This window comes from Pipistrellus hanaki (genome assembly GCF_964339955.1).
Source record: "Pipistrellus hanaki genome assembly, chromosome: 6".
Taxonomy (NCBI): domain Eukaryota; kingdom Metazoa; phylum Chordata; class Mammalia; order Chiroptera; family Vespertilionidae; genus Pipistrellus; species Pipistrellus hanaki.
The window spans coordinates 13,859,414-13,882,566 of NC_140508.1; the positions used below are offsets into that span (position 1 = coordinate 13,859,414).

Consider the following 23,153-nt stretch of genomic DNA (forward strand, 5'->3'; position numbering starts at 1 on the left):
GGGGGCTGGTGTGAACTGCAAAGCCCATGGCCCAGGACAGGCTCTGTGAGACAAGACGGGGTGATGTCACAGTGCCTGGAGGAGGGGCAGCTTTGAGCAGGGCGGTCCGAGGGGCCTCGGAGGAGGACTTCATTGGTTATTAACAGTAAATGAAACCTGCCCTCTAGCTCCTGGCCCGGCGCCTAACTGAGGTTAAGCGCTCACCAAAATCTCATAGTGCAGCCTAATGTCCTTCTCATCAGTCCGGTGTCCTCTCCCTCAGGAGGACAGGAGCTCCGGGGGTCAGGCGTTTCTTCTCCAGGGCGCACTCCTCCAGGGCGCACGGCACGGGCGGGCACAACAGGGGTACGCACGGTCCTCGAACCCCTAACCCGCGGACGGGCCCCATAAGCCCGCCCAGCGTGCCCAGGCTCCAGCCGGGGAGCTCTGTTCCAAGCGTCCACCAAGCGCTGGCCCCTGGCCTGGGCCCGGCGCCCTCGCGTTCCTTGCACACAGTAGGCGCTCGTCGGTGCGCGCTGTAGAAATGCCCGATTCCAGGGGCGGCGCCGCACGACCTCGGCACGTTACACCGGGCCGGGCAGGACCGGACCGCGAGCCGTCACTGACTTGGGAGGCGCCCCGGCCCGCGTTTCCGCGAGGCGGGCTCCGGGGCTCAAGCCGGGGCGGAGCGAGGCGGCCGGGACGCGCCCCCGCCCACCGCTTCCGCGCCCAGCTGCGCCCAGCTGCGGCCCGACCTCCGGCGCGCCCCGGTTGGTTGTGGCTCGGAGGCCGCTGATTGGCCGGCGCGTCCCCGGCGCGGGCTGTGATTGGCTGTGACGCGCGGCCGGGCGAGGCCCCCGCCGGTGCTGGCGCCTCCCTCGGCGCTGGGCGGTCATTGGCGGCGTGATCTCGCCGCGGTTCCGCGGCCCTGCCGCCTCTGCTAGCGGAGCGCATCGGGACCGCCGGCCCCGGGACCATGGAAGGCGCCGAGGACGGGCTGGGCCCGCAGCCGGGGCTCGACGAGGACGAGGCGGCGTATGGCCGGCGCTGGGGCGCGCAGCACGCCGGGGCCCGCGAGCTGGCCGCGCTCTACTCGCCAGGTAAGGACCTTCGGGCTCCCCTCCGGGCCTGCAGTGCCCAGATCGGGCTGCGGGCAGCAATCCCGGGTCCCCAGGTCGGAACCCCGGCCTCAGGCCCTGATGCAGAACTCCAGCCTCGGCTTAGGTGGCAAGTTTGGGTACCCCCATCCCAGCACCACTTCCAAGTCCAAGCCAGAAGCCAGCCCCGAGGCTTTCTGGATGCTTAGATTCCCCAGATCAAGGAACTGCAACATCAGCTCCCAGGACTACAACCTGAGCTCCCATCGCACCCCCAGATCCCATTCCGAGCCCCTGGGCACCTGCGGCTGCAAAGACCGCCGTTGGACTTAGAGACACCACACCCCATAGCCCATTACGAGCTGGAGGTTGCTCCTCAGCTACAAACTCTGCCCCTGAGCCCCTGAAAGTTACACCCATCCCAGGTTTCCCATATCCAGCATTCACACCCTATGCCCCCTTCTGCACCTCAGCCGGGGTCCTGGGCTGGAAACAGTGACCTCAGCCCCCAAATCAGGACACATCACCCCCCTGCTCTAGGAACCTCAATGCAAGGGCCCCTAGCTACCGAATGCCCCAAGCGCCCTTACCCCCAAACCCATCCTAGTTATAGATTCAGAGGCTGAAAGTACAGACCACCCACCATTCCCTCCCCTCTTCCATCACTGCCCCCAACCACTCCCTGGGTAAGGACACCCAGCCCCTCACCGGGTATTCCAGAATTCCTGGTGGGAAGGGCATTGAGAACCCTCCAGTTTAAGCTCCTCCCATACACAAGCCACAACTCCACCCCTTTCCCCTCCCCCATGTGGATGGGTATATTAGCCCCCTCCCTTAGGACCTGTGTGTGGAGCCCACACATAATCCCTAGACCACAATTTAGAGAAGCTTGTTCAAATTCTGCCCTCAGGCCAAGGCCCCTGTCTTCTTACCCCTGTGCCAACCATTGATGATGCTCCAGCAACATCAGTCCCCCCTCACCTTCTCTGCCTTCCGAGCCCCAGGAATCTCCTTGTCTAGCCCCAAGAAGGCCAAGTGTCCCCAGGGATTAAGGAAATGCTTTTGCGAACTCCAGAGTCAGGTGAGTGGGAGCTGGCTCCTCTGCTGAACACAGTCATCACTCGGAGCTTTGTTTGTCAAACATGCTGGCATTTTAACTCCGAGCTTTGTTTGTCAAACATGCTGGCATTTTAACACCTGCCACCATGCACAGCCCTGGCCTGGGGTGAGCAAAGGTCCACTCCCACCTTCGGCCTGACTGGCCTGGGTTGCGTGCTCTCTCTGTCATGACTGGGGCTACATGACAGTGGGCCATTTGCTTTCTCTTTCAGGACCAGCAGAGGCCTTTCTGAACTTGTAATTCCATGTTTTGCAGTTCCATGGCCCCTGCTGTCATGGTTTCTTCAGCCTTTTCCCAAAATACCCGGCCTATGGACTAACTCCTGCACTTCCTAGGGCCAAGCCACTCTCCCTCTCTTAAGCATCCGTGTCCTCACCTCTAAAATGGGTACAAGGTAAAGTTTATTTGTTCCTTAGTGTCACCAGGAAGAGGGAATAAGATCACCCACTTTGGCACAGTGCCTGGCCTAGAGTAGGCGCTCCCTGTTGTTAACACCATAGTCTGACTTTGCCTGTGAATCTCGAAGTAAGCTGCCTCACCTCTCTGGTCCTCAGAGTCATCCCCTGGGTATCGAGGGTTAGCATTCAAAGGCCTTCTCCTTTGCACCCATCCCTGCCCACACAAGTAAACCCTACCAGCTTTCAGCCAAATCATACCTGGGCATTCTGAGCCTCCCCCAGGGACCACCATCTCCCCATCCCACCATGATTGCATCTTTGTCTGGTTCTGCTGTCGCCAAGGGCCTGTCACTCTCTGAAGAATAGCCGTGCAGGGATCTGGTACCACAGACAACCTCTGGGTACCACAGACCTGCAGCCATGGCCTAACTCCTCCTGACCTGGAGTTTGGGGGCTGGGGTATGAGGAGTGGAAGGAGGGAAACTGGCCAGACTGGTTTCTCCAAATTTGTAAGCTTCCTTCTGTCCCTTCCTTGTGTGGCTTGATCTCTCTGGGTCTAACCTATACCATGAGCCACCTACATACTAAGCAGCTTTGTCCCAGTCCCTGTTCTAGAACCTTGGTGACAAAGCGGTGAACAAAGCAGGAAAAATGGGGCTGGCATTTTAGTAAGCCCAATGATAGGAGGGGAATACGTCATTTGCCCAGGGGTGACAAGTCCTATAGAACAAATGTATAAGCAGAAAAGGGGGAGTGAAATGTTGGGAGCAGTGACATCTTAGACGGGGGCAGTTAAGGCCTCGCAGGTGACGTTTGAGCAGAGACCTGAAGTGCATAAAGATATTTGAGGAACCATTAGTCCAGACTAGGGACACAGCAAGTGCAAAGGCCCTGAGGTGGGAGTGTGCCTGGGATGTCTTTGGAACAGCGCGGAGGCTTGTGGGTTGGAGCAGAAAAGGGAAAGTAGGAGACGTTTCTGGGTTCCAGAACTAGATTCTTGAAATTCCGGGGGCCAGCCGTGGGTTGGCACTGTAACAGTTGGCAACAGTAACAAGGCAAAAACAACTTATTGAGCCCTGTCATGTCCTGGGTATTTTCCTCACATGCCCCCGTGTCATCCTCACTACAGTTGTCTGAGGAGCCCCTTGGCATGAATTCCATTTACAGGAGAGGGAACTGAGACACTTACACACACACACACACACACACACACACACACACCATGGCCTCCTCATTGAGAAGAGCATGTTCTTCCTGCACTTGCCTTGCCTGGACTGGGCTTGCCCCTGCCCGTACCGGAGGGGACGCTGGCTAGGCCACGGATGCGGTCCACCTTAACAGCATTTCCTGAGGCTTAGCAATGAATAGCTCCCTGCCCGTGGTCACCCCGCCAGTTGTCCTCGGGGCCAGAACCAGAACACTCTCTGGTAGAGGACGTTCTAGGTTCCGTGTTCCTAGTCTCTCCTGTGGCAGTGAGCCAGCCCCAGGTGGGCGTGCAGGAGCGGAGCCAGTGCGGGTCAGCAGAGCAGAGAGAGTGGGCACTGTCTGGGCAGAGAGCTGTGAGTCATCGGATTAGCACGGTGTGGGGTGGAGGAAACGGTGAGGGGGGAGGCAGCCTCAGCCCAATCCCATGGGCCCCGAGTGTCCAGCCAAGGAGTTGGGGCCTGGGCCTGCAGGCCCGGAGCCAGAGCGTCCCACAGCCTGCTCCCCTCTGGATTTCAGTATCGCAGCAGCCGCTGTCCTGTGCCAGGTGGCAGGATTTGTGAAAGGCCTGGCGGGCTTGGCAGGCTTCCCCTGGCCTCATGGGCAAGCCAGGAGGTGAGGCAGGTGCCAGCTGATGCCTGCCTCTGTGTACGGCCCTTCTCAGGTGCCCCAGGGGTGGATTCTAAGGGCTCTCTAGAGTCAGCTGTTTATCTCCCCACTGGCTAACTGCAGGTGCCCCCTGCCCTGGGAGGCACCGGGCCTCTCAGCACGGGGTTACAGGAAAGGTAGAGGGTGTTGGGAGCACTGAGCGGAGGTCCTGGCCTGTAGTCCCAGAGCTGAGCCTGGGGTCAGTCCCCCACGTGGGCCTGACCAAAGCCAGGGGACAGAGGCATGGGGCCCCTTCCCTGGCCAGGCCTGGTCCTTGCCACACTCTGGGCCAAGCTTTCTCTCTGCCTCCGTCAGTCTTGTTCTTTTCACATTTCTTTGTCTCTCCTTCCCTCTGGCCATGCTGTTTCTCTTTTATTCTCTGTGTCCCGATAATCTGTGCCTGTATCTGTTTTTCTCTTTCTTCTATCTGTTTCTCATCTCTGTCTCTTGCTTCCTATTCTCTCTCACATCATTCTTCCCTCCCCCCCCCCCTCCAATCTCTTTCCCTCTCTCTTCTGTCTTCTCCCTCCCTCCTGTCCACACTTTCCTGAGGCCCAGGGTCTCCTTGTGGCCAAAGGCCATCAGAAGTGCAAGTTGTTCAGAGCTTGTCTGACTGAATTACAAGATTTGGGCCTGATGCCAGGGCTCTGGCTGTAGCCTGCCCCGGGAAAGCAGAGATGGCCGAGGCCTGACTCCTGACCTCCCCTGCACCTGCCGGCCCTCCACGGCCACCACCCACATCCAGCCCCCTCCCCAGGCCAGCCCGCAGTCACTGCTGTAACAGCCCAGATCATGGGCCTGGCCAGGCCAGGGGTGGCTCAAGAAAACAAGGCCCAGCGCTCTGCCAGAGGCAGCCCGAGCGCTTGTGTCTGGAGCAAAGCCCTTCCCCTCCTTGGGCTCCAGTCCACCAATCTGTAAAGTGGCAGCATGTAAACCACTTGACCATGCAGGCCCTGTCAGACGGACTGTCCAGGCTGTAACTTAGGTGACTCTCAAGTGACTCTGAGTAAGTCACTTCACCTCTCCATTTCTCCCTCTGAAGGATGGAGCAAAGGTCTACGGAGTATGGTGAGGGCTGGCTGAGGTTACTGCTGGCATTGTACCTGGCATGTAGGACATACTTAATGAAGGCCATTTATTATTGTAGATGGGGTTTTTTTATGGATCTAAGTTGAGGCCTTGATCTACAGAAGGACCCAGATTCCAGAGGCCAAGGAGCGTTTAGACAGGAAAATATTCAGATTCCGGGACATTCTCCATGGCAGGGGGGGGAGAGCTGGGCAACCTTTGGAATCAGGACAGGCCCAGACATTCAGGCTGTCATCAGAGGCCTGGCCAGGACTGCCACCAAGGAAAGCCACCCAATATGAGGCCATCCCCAGGAGAGGGACCAGGGTGAACTGGGAACTCTTGCCCCCTTCTGATGGGGCAACCACTGCTGCCCAGGGAGTCCAGAGTCCTATGAATGGGAATTTCATGGGATTTTTGTGTGTGTAGATATATATATATATATTTTATTTTTATTTATTTATTTATTTATTTATTTTTTAACTGAGAGCAAATATGCTAGAGGGAGTGGGTCTGTGGCATCTCTGATGTGGGCTAAAGCTGGCACCCCAGCAGTGGTAGGCCTCCGTGGTTTCATCCATTGTTGCTGTTATTGTCATTTTATCTCAGGCTCAAAAACTCAGATGACCAGAGGGGCCTGGCCAATACTGCTGCCAGGCTGGGCAGGGAGCAGACAGGTCGGCATTGTGGAATCACTGTCCCCGCCCCCAGCTGAGCCCCTCCCCATGCTTCCTGCTTCTGATCCCCAGGCCTTGGCCACAAAGAGGAACCAGGTGGGGAAGGCCCTGCTGGGCCAGATCATAGTGTCCTTAGCTGGGGCTGCTGCGGTGGCAGGCCGCATGACCCAGAGAAAACAGCCCCTGACCGAGAAGCAGGAAGCAAGGGGTTCTGGGCCAGTGGTCGGCAAACTCACTAGTCAACAGAGCCAAATATCGGCAGTACAACAATTGACATTTCTTTTGAGAGCCAAATTTTTTAAACTTAAACTTCTTCTAATGCCACTTCTTCAAAATAGACTCGCCCAGGCCGTGGCATTTTGTGGAAGAGCCACACTCAAGGGGCCCGAGAGCCGCATGTGGCTCGAGAGCCACGGTTTGCCGACCACGGCCCTAGGCTCTCTTCTGCTGCGGCATGCACCCTGTTGCTATTTCTGGACCTCACTGTGCTCATCTGTATGAGAAGGGGCACAGCCTTCCCCTCTCTGAAGCCTGGTCTCTTCACAGGGCACAGAGCGGGCAGCTCCTCCCCTCCGACTCAGGGAGCAGCTCGCTGTCGTAGGACCTGGACAAGGCCCTTTCTCTCTCTCTGAACCTGCCAGGATCAAAGGATGCTTCCTTCCCAAGCAGCTTTGGGGAGGGGAGCCCAAAGACAAAGCCTGGCAGTTTTTCCTTTAGGATTATCATGGTGGGGTTTTATGCCACAAGCATTTATTGAGCACCACCTGTGTGCCAGGGTCCTGGTAAACACAGCAGACAGGCCTCCTGAGTTCACGTTTGGACACACAGTGACAGTCCCACTATGTTGGGGGAGCCCTGGGGTCAGAGGAGGAATCACGGATGGCTTCCTAGAGACAGGGGTTCCAAGTTGAGATTTTTTTTTTTTTAATATATTTTATTGATTTTTTTTTACACAAAGGAAGGGAGAGGGAGAGAGCGTTAGAAACCTCAATGAGAGAGAAACCGATCAGCTGCCTCCTGCACACCCCCTATTGGGCATGTGCCCGCAACCAAGGTACATGCCCTTGACCGGAATCGAACCTGGGACCCTTGAGTTCGCAAGCCAAACCTGTTAGGGCCCAGGTGGAGATTTTTAAGGGCCTGGTGTAGGGGGGCGAAGGGAACAGCACATCCAGAGCACTAAAGAGAGGAGAGGTCGGATACAGGAGGAAACTTTCTGTGCCTTGGCCCCTTTGATGGCCAATCACTCACTGCCTGGTCTATTGTCTAAGGTGATTCTGTCCCAGAATGTGGTCAGGGCCACGGCAGGAGCAGCCAGGGACAACAGGACAAGGTCTCAGGAGCCAGATCCTCTGGCCACAGGATCCTGGTCTGAAGCTGACTAGCTGGGTAGTTTTGAGTTACTTCCTTGGGACCGCTCTGACCCTCAGACTTCTCATCTGCAAAGTAGCATCACCTCAGCAGGTACCTGGCACATAGTGACTGCTTAGTGGATGTTGAATCATTATCATGAAGAGTCTTCCACGCCCTGAGACCTGCTGCTGGGAAAGCAGTATTCTCGGAGGCCCTGTCACAAATTCTGTGTCACCCACATGCTATTTTTATTTCCTATTACTTTTTAAATTTTTTATTTAAAATGACAAGAAAAGACTTTTGATAGTACTTCACAAATTTTAAAATCAAAAAGAAGTGAAAAGCTAGTCTTAACTGTAGGTTTTGTTTTTGATTAAATGATTCCTATTTGTGCTTCCTGGCGTGTCCTGGATATACTAATATGTGCACAGCCTGGCTTTTTTCTGGCTGCAGAGATGCTGTGGGCCAGGTTAATTTGGCTGGTCCCTCAGGCCATGGACACTTAGGTTATTTCCAATGGTTTGACACCTCAAACAAAGCTGCAGTAAGGAAATCAGCTTGTCCAAGCTCATGTGCCTATTAAAAATATGTGGCAGCATTTTTTTTTAATATATACATATATATTGAAGAGCAAGAGCAAGTACAGACTTCCAAGTAGGCATGGGGAGAGGGGTCCCTGAACTGACTCCCACGTGGGGAGGGGGCACAGTCCCCCTGGCTTCTCTTGAGAATTGGAAGCTGCCCTCCACGCTCACCTGTCCCCTTTCTCCCCACAGGCAAGCGCTTCCAGGAGTGGTGCTGTGTGGTCCTGTGTTTCGGCCTCATTGCCCACAACTTGGTCCACCTGCTGCTGCTGGCCCGCTGGGAGCACACGCCCTTCGTGATGCTGGGTGTCGGTAAGTGCCCATGGCTCTGTTGCCTGCCTCCGTTTCCACGTACCTAGTGTCTGTGCCCCTCTGATGGCAACGTGTACATGTGCGTACTGCGTGCTCCTGTGTGTGCACACAGAGTCGGTACGTGCTGTGGGAACTCCGCCTCTCATCTCAACCAGCGGCACCTGTCACTTGAGCCAAAATCCTGGGCGTCATCCGTAGCTTCTCTTTCCCATTCCACATCCAGAGGATCAGCAAATATTCCTGGCTCCACTTTCAAAATGCATTCAGAATCCAACCATTACTCTTTCCCTGCACTGTCCCCACCCTGGTCCAGCCACCATCCTCTCCCGCCTGGACTGTAGGAGCCTCCTCCCTGGTCTCCCCACTTGCACCTTTGCCTCCATTCCCCCCCCACAGCTAGAAGGCCCCAGTTAGAACCTCAGTCATGTCATGCCACTCCCCTGCTCTCCCCTGTATATTGAGAATGAAACTCAGGACTCTCTCCCCCTCCCCACGTGGGATCTGTTCTGTGGGACTCACTCCTCCTCCCCACATGGGAGTCTATACTTGTTCTTCAATAAATCTCCACCTTTGCTATACAAAAAAAAAAAAAAGAGTGAAGAACCAATTTTTCAGCAGGCCTGGCCCCAGCTCCTCCTCAGACCTCATCTCCCTCCACTCTTCTCTGGCTCACCTTGCTCCCTCCACACTGGCCTCTTCGCCGTGCCTCTGCCATGGACTGGACACACTCCTACCTCAGGGCCTTTGCATATGCTTTCCCCTGTGCCTGGAACACTTCCTATAGATATCTACATAGTTGATACCTCATTCAATTCTCTGCTCAGACAGAGGTCATCTCTTCAGGAAGCCCCCAATTACTCCTCAAAAATAGCAGTTCTGTCATACACTAGCCCCTCACCCTACTCTTTTACACAATGCTAGAGGATTCGTGCAATAGGCTTTCCTTCCCCTGGCTGCTGGCACCCGGGACCTGGGCCACAGCGGAGACTTACGCCAAACCTTCAGCGGAGGCTTCAGTCTTCACTCTGTGTCTGCATATGCAAATTACCCCCCTATTTTGTTGGTTTGATTGCATACTCACTCCTGATTGTTTGGTGGGCATCATGGAGGTATGGTCAATTTGCATCTTTCTCTTTTATTAGTGTAGATATTTCTTTATTTGCTTATTATGTGTTTTCCCCTACTCAAATGTCCACTTCTTGGGAGTAGAGATTTTTGTGTGTTTGCCACTATGTCCCCAGCCCCAAGCACAAGACCATGCACAGTAGGTGCTTGATAAATATTTGTTGAATGAATGAATGAATGAATGAATGAGTGAGCAAGCTGCAACTTATTAGTACCTACTGAGTGTTTTCTCCCGGTCAGTCTACACCCATCCACAGCCTCGGAGGGCCTCGGAGGTAGAGGCTGCAGTTATCATCATTTTTCAGTTGAGGAAACAGGCTCTGAGAATGGACTGGCTCAGAGTCATACACACCTCAAGTCGGAAGCACAACATAGTTCTTTTTTTCTTTTTTTAATATACTTTATTGATTTTTTTACAGAGAGGAAGAGAGAGGGACAGAGAGCTAGAAACATCGACGATGAGAGAGAATCATCGATCAGCTGCCTCCCGCACACCCCCCACTGGGGATGTGCGCACAACCAAGGTACATGCCCCTGACCGGAATCGAACCCGGGACCCCCCAGTCCACAGGCCTGACGCTTTATCCACTGAGCCAAACCGGTTTTGGCACAACCTAGTTCTTAAGTAACTGTTTCCACTTGTATCGTTCACTCCCACAATCTCATTAAAAGCATTCTGGCCACCTAAGCCAGTAGTGCTCAGGCTAAATAAGCTATCAGGGTCTGGGGTAGGAGTGAGCATGTGCTAGGGGGCCAGGCCAGCTGGAGGGGAGACTAATCCATCCATCCAGTGGTGGGGAGCCTGGGCCCCACTCATAGGAGCCAGATGTGCCAGATGTGCCCCTCTGCCCAGGAGTGAGCGGGACCTGCACCTCCAGCCTCTCATTCAGAGGCAGTAATGCAGACAGTGTGAGCCCTAAAGCCCCATCTGAGGTGGCTACAAGCAGGCCCCTGCAGACCTGGGCTCATGTCCCGGCTCCACCACCTCTCGACTGTGTGGCCTTGGGCAGGTGTCACTGCATCTCTGAGCCTCCTTTTCCACATCTTTTAAGCAAAGCTGCCCACAGTCCTTGCCTCCTGGAGCTAGTGTGAGGGCAAAATGCAGGTTTGCATAACTGCTGAGAGGGCCAGTGACTGAGCAGAGGGGTGGAAGGCCCACTCACCAGGGCTTGGGCCTTCTGCCTCAGTGGCCAGTTTAAAGGTGGATATTTCCTGAGTGCCTGTGAGGCCAGGCCCCAGGCTGGGCACTTTTAACTCTCGGTGGCAGCCTAGTGAGAAGGTTCTGAGTAGCCAGGAGACTTGCCCATTGGCCCTCCCTCACCCAGGCAGCAGCAGCGTCTGGGATCACGTATTCAGATCTGCGTGGCTCCTGAACCAGGGACTGACTATGCAGCCACCAGTCAGCACTGAGAGGAGAGGGCGTTCTAGACAGGGGGCCCCGCTTGGGCAAAGAATCAGCAGCCTCCAAGCCTATGTGTGTGTCATCTGGGCCAGGACAGCGGGCATCCGAGGCAGGTGGTCAGTCCCTTCCAGGGTTAGGCCCAGGCAGCTGCCGGCCCTGGGCCCAGGAGATCTCTGACTGTCCAGTCAGTGCATCTGATTGCAGCTTCCCAATCTCAAACCTTCGCCTTTGGGCTGATAAGAACAGACAATCCCGATAGCAGTGTTTACACAGTCCCTAATCAGTTTAAGCAGCTGCGCTGATTTTTACGTTATCTGCGAAGGATGTAAGGGCACCGTGCCTCGTACGGGGCCCACCCCCGTCCAACATTATCTCCCAGAGGTCCAGGTGCCCCTGCAAGGCCTTTGAAACGAGAAAAAGCAGAAGCATGAAAAGGTGCCAGGTAAAAAGCGCAACCAGATGGTGCAATGCTGCTAATACAATCACGATAAGGGAGTCGGCGGGGAAGAGTGAGGTCAGCGGCATCGGTGTAGAGACCTGGGAGGTGAGGCACGGGCCTGGCAGATCTCTGTGAGGGGTATTCTAGGCAAAGGGAACTGCAGGTGCAAAGGCCCTGGGGCTGCTGTATGTCCAGTGCCTTGGGAATAAAGAAGAGACCAGGGGTTTTATTCTAAGAGCTGTGAGCAGTCCTTTGTGAGTTTCCCAGGGAAAACGGAGAGGGCAGGGAACAAGGGCCAGAGAGGAGGCAGCGATGGTGGCCCAGACCTGGGTAGGGCAGAGGAGGTGGTAAGAAGTCGTCATTTTAGGGGTGAGCCGTGAAAGGTGAGCTGCCAGATTGGCTGTGGAGGTGAGAGGGGTGGGGTCAGTGGCTACTCCAGGCGTTTGGCCTGAGTGGGTGAGCTGAAGGAGCTGGCTTGAGGGTAGATGCGTGAAATGCCTGCCTGCGAGCCAAGGGAGGTTGTCTGTCTAGAAGCGAACTGGAAATCCCAGTGTAGAATCAGGGAAGGCAGCGAGAGATCAGAATCAGGGAGGCCCGGCCTAGCAGCCAGCGTGGCTCAGGTTCGTCAGTCTCACGGTTCGATTCCCGGTCAGGGCACATGACCAGGTTGTGGGTTCGATCCTTGGTGTGGGGCGTGCAGGAAGAAGCTGATCAAAGATTCTCTCTTTTCATTGATATTTCTCTCTCTCTCTCTCTCCCTGCCTCTCTGAAACCAATATATATATATATATATATATATATATATATATATATATATATATATTTTTTTTTTTTTTTTTTTTTTTTTTTTTAAATCTGGGAGGTCTAGAGCACATGTGTCAAACACAAGGCCCGCGGGCCAAATCCAGCCCGCCAGGCCTTGCAATGTGGCCCGCACCACGCTGTCATCACTGCACTCCGCTGTCAGTTTATGACATTGTCAGTTTATGACTGTTCAGTAAACCATTCGGCCCGAGATTTAGGCTGGATTTTAGATTTTGGCCCCTTCTCTGATTGAGTTCGACACCCCTAGGGTAGAGATGGTGTTTGAAGCTCAGGTGCTGGCAGCGTGCCCCCAGGAGCTGAGTGGGAGCAGAGCCCGAGGCCACTGGTGATTCCAGGTTGGGGATTGGAGGACGAGCCAGCCAAGAGGCGGGAGGCACGGCAGGAGGAGAATATGTTTCCAGAAGACGGGGGTGGGGGGTGGGGCAGTGAGGGGGCAGTGGTCAGACATTAGAGACCTGACCAAGACCATTGTTGTGGATGAATGAGTGAACGAGTGAACAGCCCGGAAGCCCTGAGCTGTGCTGCGTTGGGGGAAGGAGAGAAAGAGTATGTGGACTTGTGACTCGGGCTTTGGAAGAGAGAATAGGAGTTTCTGCCAGACAGACACACAGGAGAGGGCGTTGCAGGTAGGGGGCACAGCGAGTGCAAGGTCAGCAGAGAGGACACAGGTCACACGGCCTCAGGTCATGGCTGGCCCGCTAGGTCAGGTGGTGTCTCTCCATGTGATTCTGAGCTCCACGCTGGGGTTTGGCTCAGGACCACAGCCCTCAGCAGTGTCCACTCTGTCTCCATACCAGGCCCCGAGTTGGGCAGAGGCGGAGAAGGCCCTGCTGGGTGACTTGTGGAAAGTGGGCCCCCACCAAGGGGCCCAGGGTTTGCCTCAGGTCACCCAGTGAGTCAAGGTAGCCTGGAGTGAGCCATCCCTATTCCTACCTCCAGCCCAGTGTCCTGCAGACCGGGAGGTAACCGACCAGAGCCATCCCCAGGGTGAGCCGGCTGCCAGCCACCACCCCGACTGGGACAAAGGAGCTTCTGTGTGCCGCCTCTGCCACCCCTGCCCCCGTCAAAGCAGCCTCCGGCAGCAGGCCTGGAGTCTAACAGCGGCCATCCGCAGAGGCCTGGGGAGCACGGAGCCATGTCCTCCCAGAGGGGAGACTCACTCTCCCCTAAAGTGATTCCTGACCTCTGTCCTAGCTTACATCCCTCCCGGCTCCGCAGCCCGCAAAGGCCCGGTGCTGGTCATGTGACAGGCGACAAGACCAGGGCTCTGAGAGGAGAGAATGTTTAAACCACCAACCATAGCTACATCTGGGAGCTCTTACTGTGTCCCAGGGACCATGCTAAGCACTTGGCTTAATTAGCCCATCTCACTAACTTGATTTTATTATAGTTCGGTGAAGTGAGTGCTATTAAAATTTGCATTTCCCAGACTTGAACAGGAAGGTTCAGTGTCGCCCTTAACACCGTGCTATGGTCTCTGGCCACCTGCTAGGAGCCCTGGCTGCCCTGTGTGGCCTGGGCAGTCCTTACCCCCATCTCATTTTCTCCTCTGGAAGTCAAGATATGACAGTGCCCATCACAGTACACATGAAGTGAGATAATACACTTTTTTTTTTTAATAGACTTTACTTTTAAAACAGTTTTACACCTATTTTTTTAAGTATGTTTTTATTGATTTTTAGAGATAGAGGAAGGGAAAGAAACATCCTGCAATCCTCCTACTGGGGATTGAAGCTGCAACCCAGGCATGTGCCCTGACCAGGAATCAAACAATTGACCTCTTGGTTCATGTGTTGCCACTCAGCCACTGAGCCGCACTGGCTGGGCCAGGACAGTTTTAGATTTACAGAAAATGAGCAGATAGTAAAGAGAGTTGCCATAAACCCCTGTTCCCAATTTCCCCTGATTAGGATCTAGAGGCCCGGTGCATAAAATTCGTGCACAGGGCAGGGGGAGGAGGGGTGTCCTTCAGCCCAGCCTGCACCCTCTCCAATCTGGGACCCCTCAAGGGATGTCTGACTGCCTGTTTAGGATGTCAGACATCCCTCTCACAATCCAGGACTGCTGGCTCCCAACTGTTCGCCTGCCTGCCTTCCTGATTGCCCCTAACCACTTCTGCCTGCCAGCCTGATCACTCCCTAACCACTCCCATGCCAGCCTGATTGATGTCTAACTGCTCCACTGCCAGGCTGTTTGCCCCCAACTTCCCTCCTCTGCCGGCCTGGTCACCCCTAACTGCCCTCCCCTGTAGGGTTGATTACCCCCAACTGCCCTCCCCTGCAAGCCTGGTCTCTCCCAACTTCCCTCCCCTGCTGGCCACCTTGTGGTAGCCATCTTGTGTCTACATGGGGGCAGGATCTTTGACCACATGGGTGCAACCATCTTGTGTGTTGGAGTGATGATCAATCTGCATATTACTCTTTTATTAGATTGGATAGAGGCCTGGTGATGAGTGGGAGCCAGCTGGTTTGCCTGAAGGATGTCCTGGATCAGGGTGGGGTTCTCTTGGGGTGTGGGGTGACCTGGGCGAGGGGCCTGTGGTGGTTTGCAGGCCAGCCACGCCCCCCAGCGACCCAAGCTGAGGCCCTGGTATCTGGAGTCTATTTATCTTCTACAATTGAAACTTTGTAGCCTGGTGTGGAGCCAAGCCTCCTGCTTGCTCAGTGGTGGCAGCCATTTCTGTTGGAATTTATGTATCTTCTATAATCGAAACTTTATAGCCTGGAGTGAAGGCCTGAGCTGGCCAGTGCTGCAGAAGCTTGGCTTCCTCCATTGCCTGGGGCAACCCTAACCCCTGCTCTTCCAGCTCTGTGACTGCTGCCATTTCTGTTGTAGTTTATTTACCTTCTATAATTGAAACTTCGTATGCTTGAGTGGAGGCCTGGGCCCACCAGGGTGTGTGGAAAGCTTGGCTTCCTCCATTGCCAGGGAAACCCAACCCTCCCTCCTGTTCTCTGGGGCCACCACCATCTTGGCTGGGGTCAATTTGCATACTCACTCTGATTGACTGGTGGGTGTGGCTGGTGGGTGTAGTGGGGTGATGGTTAATTTGCATATTACTCTTTTATTATATAGGATTAGTACCATACGTTGGTTATAATTACTGTTCCAATATACCAGGTACATTAGGAACTAAAGTCCATAGTTTGTTCAGGTGGCCTTTGTACCTAATGTCCACCTTCTATTCAAGATTCCACATCACATGTGGTTGTCATGTCCCGTCAGGTTCCTCTTGACGGTGACAGTTTCTCAGATTTTCCTTGTTTTCAGTGACCTTCACAGTTTTGAGGATCAGAATTTCATCGGATGCCCCTCCACTGGAATTTGTCTAGTGTTTTTCTTAGATTGGGTAACATGTTTTGAGAGGTAGAACTCAGAGGTAAATTGTCATCTTTTAAAAATAAATTTTTATTGATTTCAGAGAGGAATGGAGAGAGAAATAGAGAGAGAGAGAGAGAGAGAGAGAGAGAGAGAGAGAGAGAGAGAGAGAGAGAAAGAGAGAGAGAGAGAAACATCAATGATGAGAAAATCATTGATCGGCTGCCTCCTACACGCCCCACACAGAGTGCTGAGCCCACAACACAGGCATATGCCCTGACCGGGAATCGAACGCTGATCTCCTGGTTTATAAGTAAATGCTCAACCACTGAGCCACGCCAGCTGGGCTAAATTGCCATTTTTATCACATCATAGCAAGGTGCATACTATCAACATGACTTAGCATTGTGATGTTGACCATGCCCCAGGCCCAGGCAGTGTTTGCCAACTTTCTCCACTGCACAGTCTTCTCCTCCCCCTTCCATAGGGCATTCTCTTTGGAAGGAAGTCACTGCACAGCCCACATTTAAGGTGTGGGGAGCTATGGTCCCCAATGCACTTTTTAACACCTATAGCACCAGGCGCACGAAAGTGCTCCAGTGTTAACTGTTGCCACAAACAAACATTGTCTTTCTAATGCAGGTGCTTCTCCATTTCGGATGGGGTTACAGCCCAGTAAGCTATCACAATTCAAAAATGTACTTATTTATTTTTAAATACATTTTATTGATTTTTTACAGAGAGGAAGGGGTTGGATAAAGAAAAACATCGATGAGAGAGAAACATCGATTCAGCTGCCTCCTGCACACCCCCTACTGGGGATGTGCCTGAAACCAAGGTACATGCCCTTGACCAGAATCGAACCAGGGATCCTTGAGTCTGCAGGCTGACACCCTATCCACTGAGCCAAACTGGCTAAAGCTCAAAAATGTATTTAATACACCTAACCTAGTGAACACCATAGTTTGGCCTAGCCCACCTTAAATGTGTTTGGGACACTTAATATGAACCTACAGTTGGGCAAAATCATCACACAAAGCTTTTTTATAATGAATTGTTAAATGTCATTATTTATTATGTGTATCCCTTTTGCACCACTGTAAAGTTGAAAAGTCCTAAGTTGAACCATCATAAGTCAGGGACATCTGTATTGTTTTTATTGTTATTTCTGTCCTCTGGGAGGATTAAATGCTTAGGATGATTACAGATGAGGTGTGTAACCAGCTTAGCACTGGCCTTGTTACAGTGTAGGGATTTAAAAAGTTAAAACATTTAAGGTGCTGGCATAGGGCCTCATACTTAAAGTATCCAACAAATGTCAAGTAAAAATAAGCAGCTGAAATCTTCACCCAAAAGAAATGGGGCTTATGTCTACACACAGGTTTATAGATGGACATTTTCCCAGACATTCAGGTATGACATTTAAATCATACCTGAAGCCCTGGCTGGTTTGGCTCAGAGCGTCGGCCTGCAGACTCAAGGGTCCCAGGTTCAATTTTGGTCAAGGGCATGTACCTTGGTTTTGGGCACATACCCAGTAGGGAGTGTGCAGGAAGCAGCTGATCGATGTTTCTAACTCTCTATCCCTTTCCCTTCCTCTCTTAAAAAAATCAATAAAATATATTTAAAAAATAAAATAAAAACAAATATAATAAATAACTCATACCTGAAAACAACCCAGACATCCAATAGTAAAATGGATAAACACACTGTGATAAACACATTCCAGACAATGAAATATGACTCGGCAATAAAAAGGACGAATTGCTGATGCATTAACTGCATGGGTGATTCTAGAAGCATTTATGCTAATGAAAGAAGCTAGACTCATAAAAGCACATACTATTTATGTGAATCCATTTATGTGAAGTTCTAGAATATGCAAAACCCATCTATGACAAGAGGTAGATCAGTGGTTACGTGGAACAGGGGCCAGAGGAAAATTAGGGGCACAAGGTCACACTCACTGAGAGGCTGCCTTCACGTATAGGCAGCAGTTAGAGCCATCAGTAGCCCTGGCCGGTGTTTCTCAGTGGTTAGAGCATTGGTCGCTCACTGAAAGTTTGCACGTTCAATTCCGGGTGAAGGGCACATACGTGGGTTGCAGTTTGCTCCCTGCCCCCAAGTTGGGAGCGCTCACCCACTGAGCCACACAGGCCAGGCCCACTGTTTCTGAAAAGCAATGGAAAAAATATCCCCAGGTGGAGATAAATAATCAATAAGTAAATAGCTCAGCCAGCTTGGCTTCATGGTTGAGCATCAACCTATGAACCAGGAGGTCATGGTTCAATTCCCAGTCAGGGCGCATCCTGGGTTTCGGGCTCAATGCCCAGTGCAGGGTGTGCAGGAGGCAGCCGATCAATGATTCTCTCTCCTCATTGATGCTTCTGTCTCTCTCTCCTTCCTTCCTCCTTGAAATCAATAAAAATATTTTTTAAAACATATAGACAGATAGATAGATAATGGCATTGTTAGTCAGAGTTGTCAGGATAGACCCTCAGGAGTTATTTCATTATGTAAGTAAAGACGCCAAGGCCTAGAGGGGGCAAGGAACTTGTCCAGGGTGGCACAGCAATATAGTAGCAAGAGATGAGGCCCCTGATTCTTGATCTAGATTCACCTTAGCTCTTATCCACATACCCTGTTGTCGCTCCTGGTGGACACAGGTAGTGTGTACAGAGCATCCTGTAGTATACACTAGGAGCTCTATTAATGCCCCTGCACTTACCGAGGTGCAGCTCAAGGACATGAAAAGGGTGCTGGTTTTAAAGGCAGATAGACCCGCCTCTTCCCTTGCCAGGGCTACCACTCCAGGGAGGGGGGACAACTTCTCAGAGCCCCTTTCCTTACCCAAGAGGAGGGATAATAAATGGCGCCGTCTCCTGTCCTGACAAGTGCCGTGGTGGAAATGAAGCACAGAGACGTGACCCAGAGCACCTGCTGAGAGGCTGGCTGTCACCGGGGGCTGGGTGATGTTTGCCCTGAACGGAAAGGCTGAGGAGGAGCCTTTAGGGAGGGGCGGGGTGCCAGCCAAGGAAACAGCAAGTGCAAAGCCCTGTCTCCTGTCTCCCTGGCCTCCCTGACTCTTGCCCCGGTCCACCCTCCCGGCATTGTCATCCAGGGGACAGCCCAGCTCTGGGTGGGGCCCTGAGTATACACCCCGAGGGCCCTGCTAAGCCCTGACCCTCCCCACCCAGCCGCCTGTGTCACCTGTGGCTTACCTTTCAGCTTCTGCATGCCAGGAGGTAGTGCTTGTCCCTTCCTGCCGCCAGGTCTTGACACCAGGAACATGCAGGTGCCTACAGAGAGCTGTGTCTCCCTGCCCCCACTGTCTGTCCCATGTTTGATATCCATGGGATGGAGGCTCCAGGCCTCCGGAAAGTCTTCACTCACGGCCAGCCTTTAACTTGGGTCCAGATACTGCATGCCCATAGTGACTTGCATGCCCACTCTTGCCCCCTCATTCATGACCCCCATTCCGGGGACTTTTCTGCAGCCTCCACAGTGGCCCAGTGACCTGGTCTCTCGTCACCAAGGGGCCGAGGGCTCTCGCAGAACTCAAAGAACCCTTAAATGGCCTTGCTGGGCCTTCAACAAGTTCACCCGAGAAACTGGTGTGGGGAGGGGGAGGGAAAGGGCGTGCCTGAAGTCACATGACCAGTGGACTACACTTGCAATCACTGAGAACTGCATCGTTTTATAGCTTTTCCCACCTGTGTCTGCCCAGAGTCAGGGAGCTCAGTGTCTGGTGCATCTGGTTCCGGAGCTTGGTGCACAGGACAGGGTCTCACAGAATGCGGCTTACAGACTAAATGACCGAATAACAACAGCATCGATAATAATAGGCATGGAGGGGCTACTGTGTACCGAGTACTTCCCGTTTACATTGATCAATTCAGTGAGTATGTACAGACCCCCTGATCAGTGCCAGGAACCAGGAGGCAGCCATAAACAAAAGACTAAAATCCCTGACCTTGTGGGCTGACATCCTTAAGAGGGACACAGTAATCAGAAAAAAAGAAGTCCAAGGTGACAGGCGCTTGGACAAAGGAGGCAGGAGATAGGAAATGCTGGAAGGTGAGAGGGGAGACAATTTTGTTTTATTATTTTGTTATTTTTTTAACATGTTTATTGATTTCAGATAGGAAAGGAGGGGTGGGGGTGGAGGAAACATCAATGATGAGAGAGAATCCTTGATCGGCTGCTTCCTGCACATCCCACACTGGGGATCGAGCCCACAACCCAGGCATGTGCCCTGACCAGGAATCGAATTGTGACCTCCTGGTTCATGAGTCAACCTTCAACCACTGAGCCATGTTGGCCGGGCAAGAACAGGTACAATTTTAGATCGGGTGTCCCTGGAGGCCTTGAGTGAAGAACAGAAGGAAGTGAAGAGTGAGCTGTGTTACATCTTAGGAAAGAATGTTCCAGGCCGCGGGGAAAGCCAATGTGAAGACCCAAGACATTAAGGGTGTGCAAGGGAAAGGGAGCACAGCAGGAGGGCTGAGATGCAGTGAAGGGGGGAGTGTGATGGACAGGTGCTCGCCTCTCTGCCTCGGTTTCCCCAGGTGTACAGTGGTGATGGTTTATCCTGTTGTGTTAGATTTGATCCTCAAGGCTGGGTAAGGACCCAGCTCTGCCACTTGCCATCTATGCCACCTTGTTCTAGTAGCTTATGTTCTCCAAACCTTCGTTCCCATTTCTATAAACTAAAAATAAAAATGGTACCAACTTCTAACAGATTATAAGAATTTGTTGAAATCAAGCATGTAAAGCATTGTGTCTGGCACTAAGAAAGTACTAGAAGTTATAGTTCCTCTTTTTTTAAGTCATCATCATCTATTTCTATCTCTAAGAAACTGGGGCACAGAGAGGTTAAGTAACATGCCCAGTATCACACAGCTGATGAGCAACAGCTGGAATTTGAGTACAGATCTGATAGCTCTTAACCTCTGGATCATACTAAACCCTCAAGTGAGTGAGTGGTATTGGGGTCTCTTAGGGGACCCCACTCCAGTTCTGAGCCAGTTGAGAGCAAGGATAAGGAAAGGGCTGCTGGGTGCCAATGACCATGGTTGTTGTTGATAAAAGCTAGGTAGGACTGGGGACTGTGGTGTCTGTCGGCACCTCATGTACTTCTCTTTCTGTTTCATTGTTGAGAGTATTACAGCTATCCCCCTGGAGATTGTTGTGCTAAGCAAAATAAGCCAGTAAAGTACTTCTTTTTAAAAATATATATTTTATTGATTTTTTTTACAGAGAGGAAGGGAGAGGGATAGAGAGCAAGAAACATCGATGAGAGAGAAAAATCAACCAGCTGCCTTCTGCACATACCCCACCGGGGATGTGCCCGCAACCAATGTACATGCCCTTGACCGGAATCGAACCTGGGACCCTTCAATCCCTAGACCGACGCTCTATCCACTGAGCCAAACCGGTCTTAGTGGTAAAGTACTTCTTGACACCAAACCCCAGAAAGACATTTCCCTCTCGTCACCAGCTACACTGTCACAGAGCGGGCTTCCCCGTGGGGGCAGCTGAGGGTCAGCTCCTCCCAGGGAAAGGTTAGGCCGATCTGAGCATGCCCAGTTTATCCTCCCCGTCCCCACACCTCCCCTGAGGCAGGACAGGCCAAGGGCCGGAGCCAGACTGGGGCTCCATTCCCAGGAAAGAGCCCCCACCTAGAGAAGGTCCAGCCTTTCCCCTAACTAATGAGTGAACGCTCCACTCCCCGGTTTGGACCGGGCAGAGGGCGAGGTGTCCGTGTGTGTCCCCCGCCCCCCTCGCCATCCTCACTCTGTTCTCGTCCACAGTTGCAGGGGCTCTCATCGCTGACTTCCTGTCTGGCCTGGTGCACTGGGGAGCCGACACGTGGGGTTCCGTGGAGCTGCCCATTGTGGGGAAGGTGCGTATGTTGGCCCAGCCCCAGCCCGTCTCCTCTGGACGGGAGCCGGGCTCTCTGACGTTGGGTGAGCGAGTTCCCTTTCCTGTCCGAGCCTCTGCTTCCCTGTCTTGGGGTGGGAAAGAGGGGGCAGGGGGGAGGCAGGCCCAGAGGGGAGCAGGACCAGCCCGGGGTCCCTGCCAGGTCTTTTTGACTTATCTCCCGCTAGAACTAGACTGTGAAGACTGGGAGGGTCTGTGGCCTCGAGCATGGTGTGAATGTCCTGGCATCCCAAAGCCACGGAGGTGAGCTCGAGTTAAGCATGTGCTGGAGACTGGGAGTGGCTGGCCAGCACAGACCAGTGGTTCTCACCCTTTCTAATGCCGCGACCCTTTCATACAGTTCCTCATGTTGTGGGGACGTAAAATTATCTTTGCTTCTACTTCATAACTAATGTTGCTACTGTGAATGAATCGTCATGTAGATATCTGTGTTTCCCGGTGGCCTTAGGGGACCCTCGGGTTGAGCACTGCTGCTGTAGAGCCTAAGACCACCACCAATATTTACATGACGATGCATTAACAGAGGCAACATTACAGTTAGGAAGTAGCGGCGAAGATAACCTTATGGCTGGGGGTCACCACATGAGGAGCTGTATGAAAGGGCCGCGGCATCACGAAGGTTGAGAACCACTGGCACAGACAGACCGGCTGGACCTGTCCTCACGCCCGCCTCCCTGTCCCCCCCAGGCGTTCATCCGGCCGTTCCGGGAGCATCACATCGACCCAACGGCCATCACGCGTCATGACTTCATCGAGACCAACGGGGACAACTGCCTGGTGACGCTGCTGCCATTGCTGAACATGGCCTACCAGCTACGCACCCAGAGCCCTGGTGAGCGTGCCCGCTGGGGGTGGGCCTCCGGGGGCCGCGGAGACTAACACCCGTGTGCCCCTGAGCCTCCTGTGGCTTGTGTGTGTGCTTGGGGCCTCACAGTGTTATAAGGAATTAGTTCTCTTCATGGACAATTGGGGTATTGGACATAAAGGCCTGTGTTTCCGGCTTCTCTTAAACAATCCCATCTGGCCACCATGGGCCTTGGGCTTCTTCACTGGGCTGGAGCTGAGCGCAGCTGCCACCTTCAGACAGGAAGGCCCTCTGTCCGGTTTGCCACCGTCCCCACTACTCCCTGCTGTCCCACACCCCCACCCCCTTGCTTATTGGAATTACCTGCCTAAGAGCTGGTTTTGCCGCCCTGGCTTAGTGGGAAGAGTATCCACAGTCCTGCATTCAGATCTCCGCCCTACCTATTTTAGGGAGGGAACTTGTCCCAAAATAAGTCACTTCATCTCTCTGAGCTTTATCTGTCAGGTGGGGGAATGAGTTTTAACCATTTAACACCTCCCTGACCTCAGAGCAGCCTCCCTGTGGGTAGGTGTGATGAGTGTCCCTGGCAGTAGGTACTGCGGTGCCCCTCCCACACCCTCTTCCCGAGGGTGGAACCGGCCCTCACTGAGAGCTGCTATGCTAGGGCAGAGGGCGATAAGCCTAAAGCCAGTGACAGGAAACACCTACAAACACCTCATTTCTTTCTCTTTTTTTTTCTTTTTTTCTTTTTTTCAGTCTTTAATATGCCTTTATTGCTTACATGACCTGACAATGTTTCCTTTTGAGCCTTATGCCTAATGTGTCCCATACCTTTTTTTTTTTTTTTTTTAATTTCT

At 53.0% G+C, this 23,153-nt stretch overlaps 1 protein-coding gene across 1 annotated transcript in view; it reads left to right on the forward strand.

The window, feature by feature from the left end:
• The first annotated feature begins 848 nt into the window (after window positions 1-848).
• Window positions 849-23,153, forward strand: part of PEDS1 (plasmanylethanolamine desaturase 1) — a 28,908-nt gene continuing 6,603 nt past the window's right edge. The window contains exons 1-4 of the mRNA XM_084887128.1: window positions 849-1,079; window positions 8,320-8,439; window positions 21,362-21,453; window positions 22,179-22,323. Coding sequence (XP_084743254.1) covers window positions 956-1,079; window positions 8,320-8,439; window positions 21,362-21,453; window positions 22,179-22,323 — 481 coding nt within the window. The 5' untranslated portion in view covers window positions 849-955. The remainder of the gene's footprint in view (window positions 1,080-8,319; window positions 8,440-21,361; window positions 21,454-22,178; window positions 22,324-23,153) is intronic.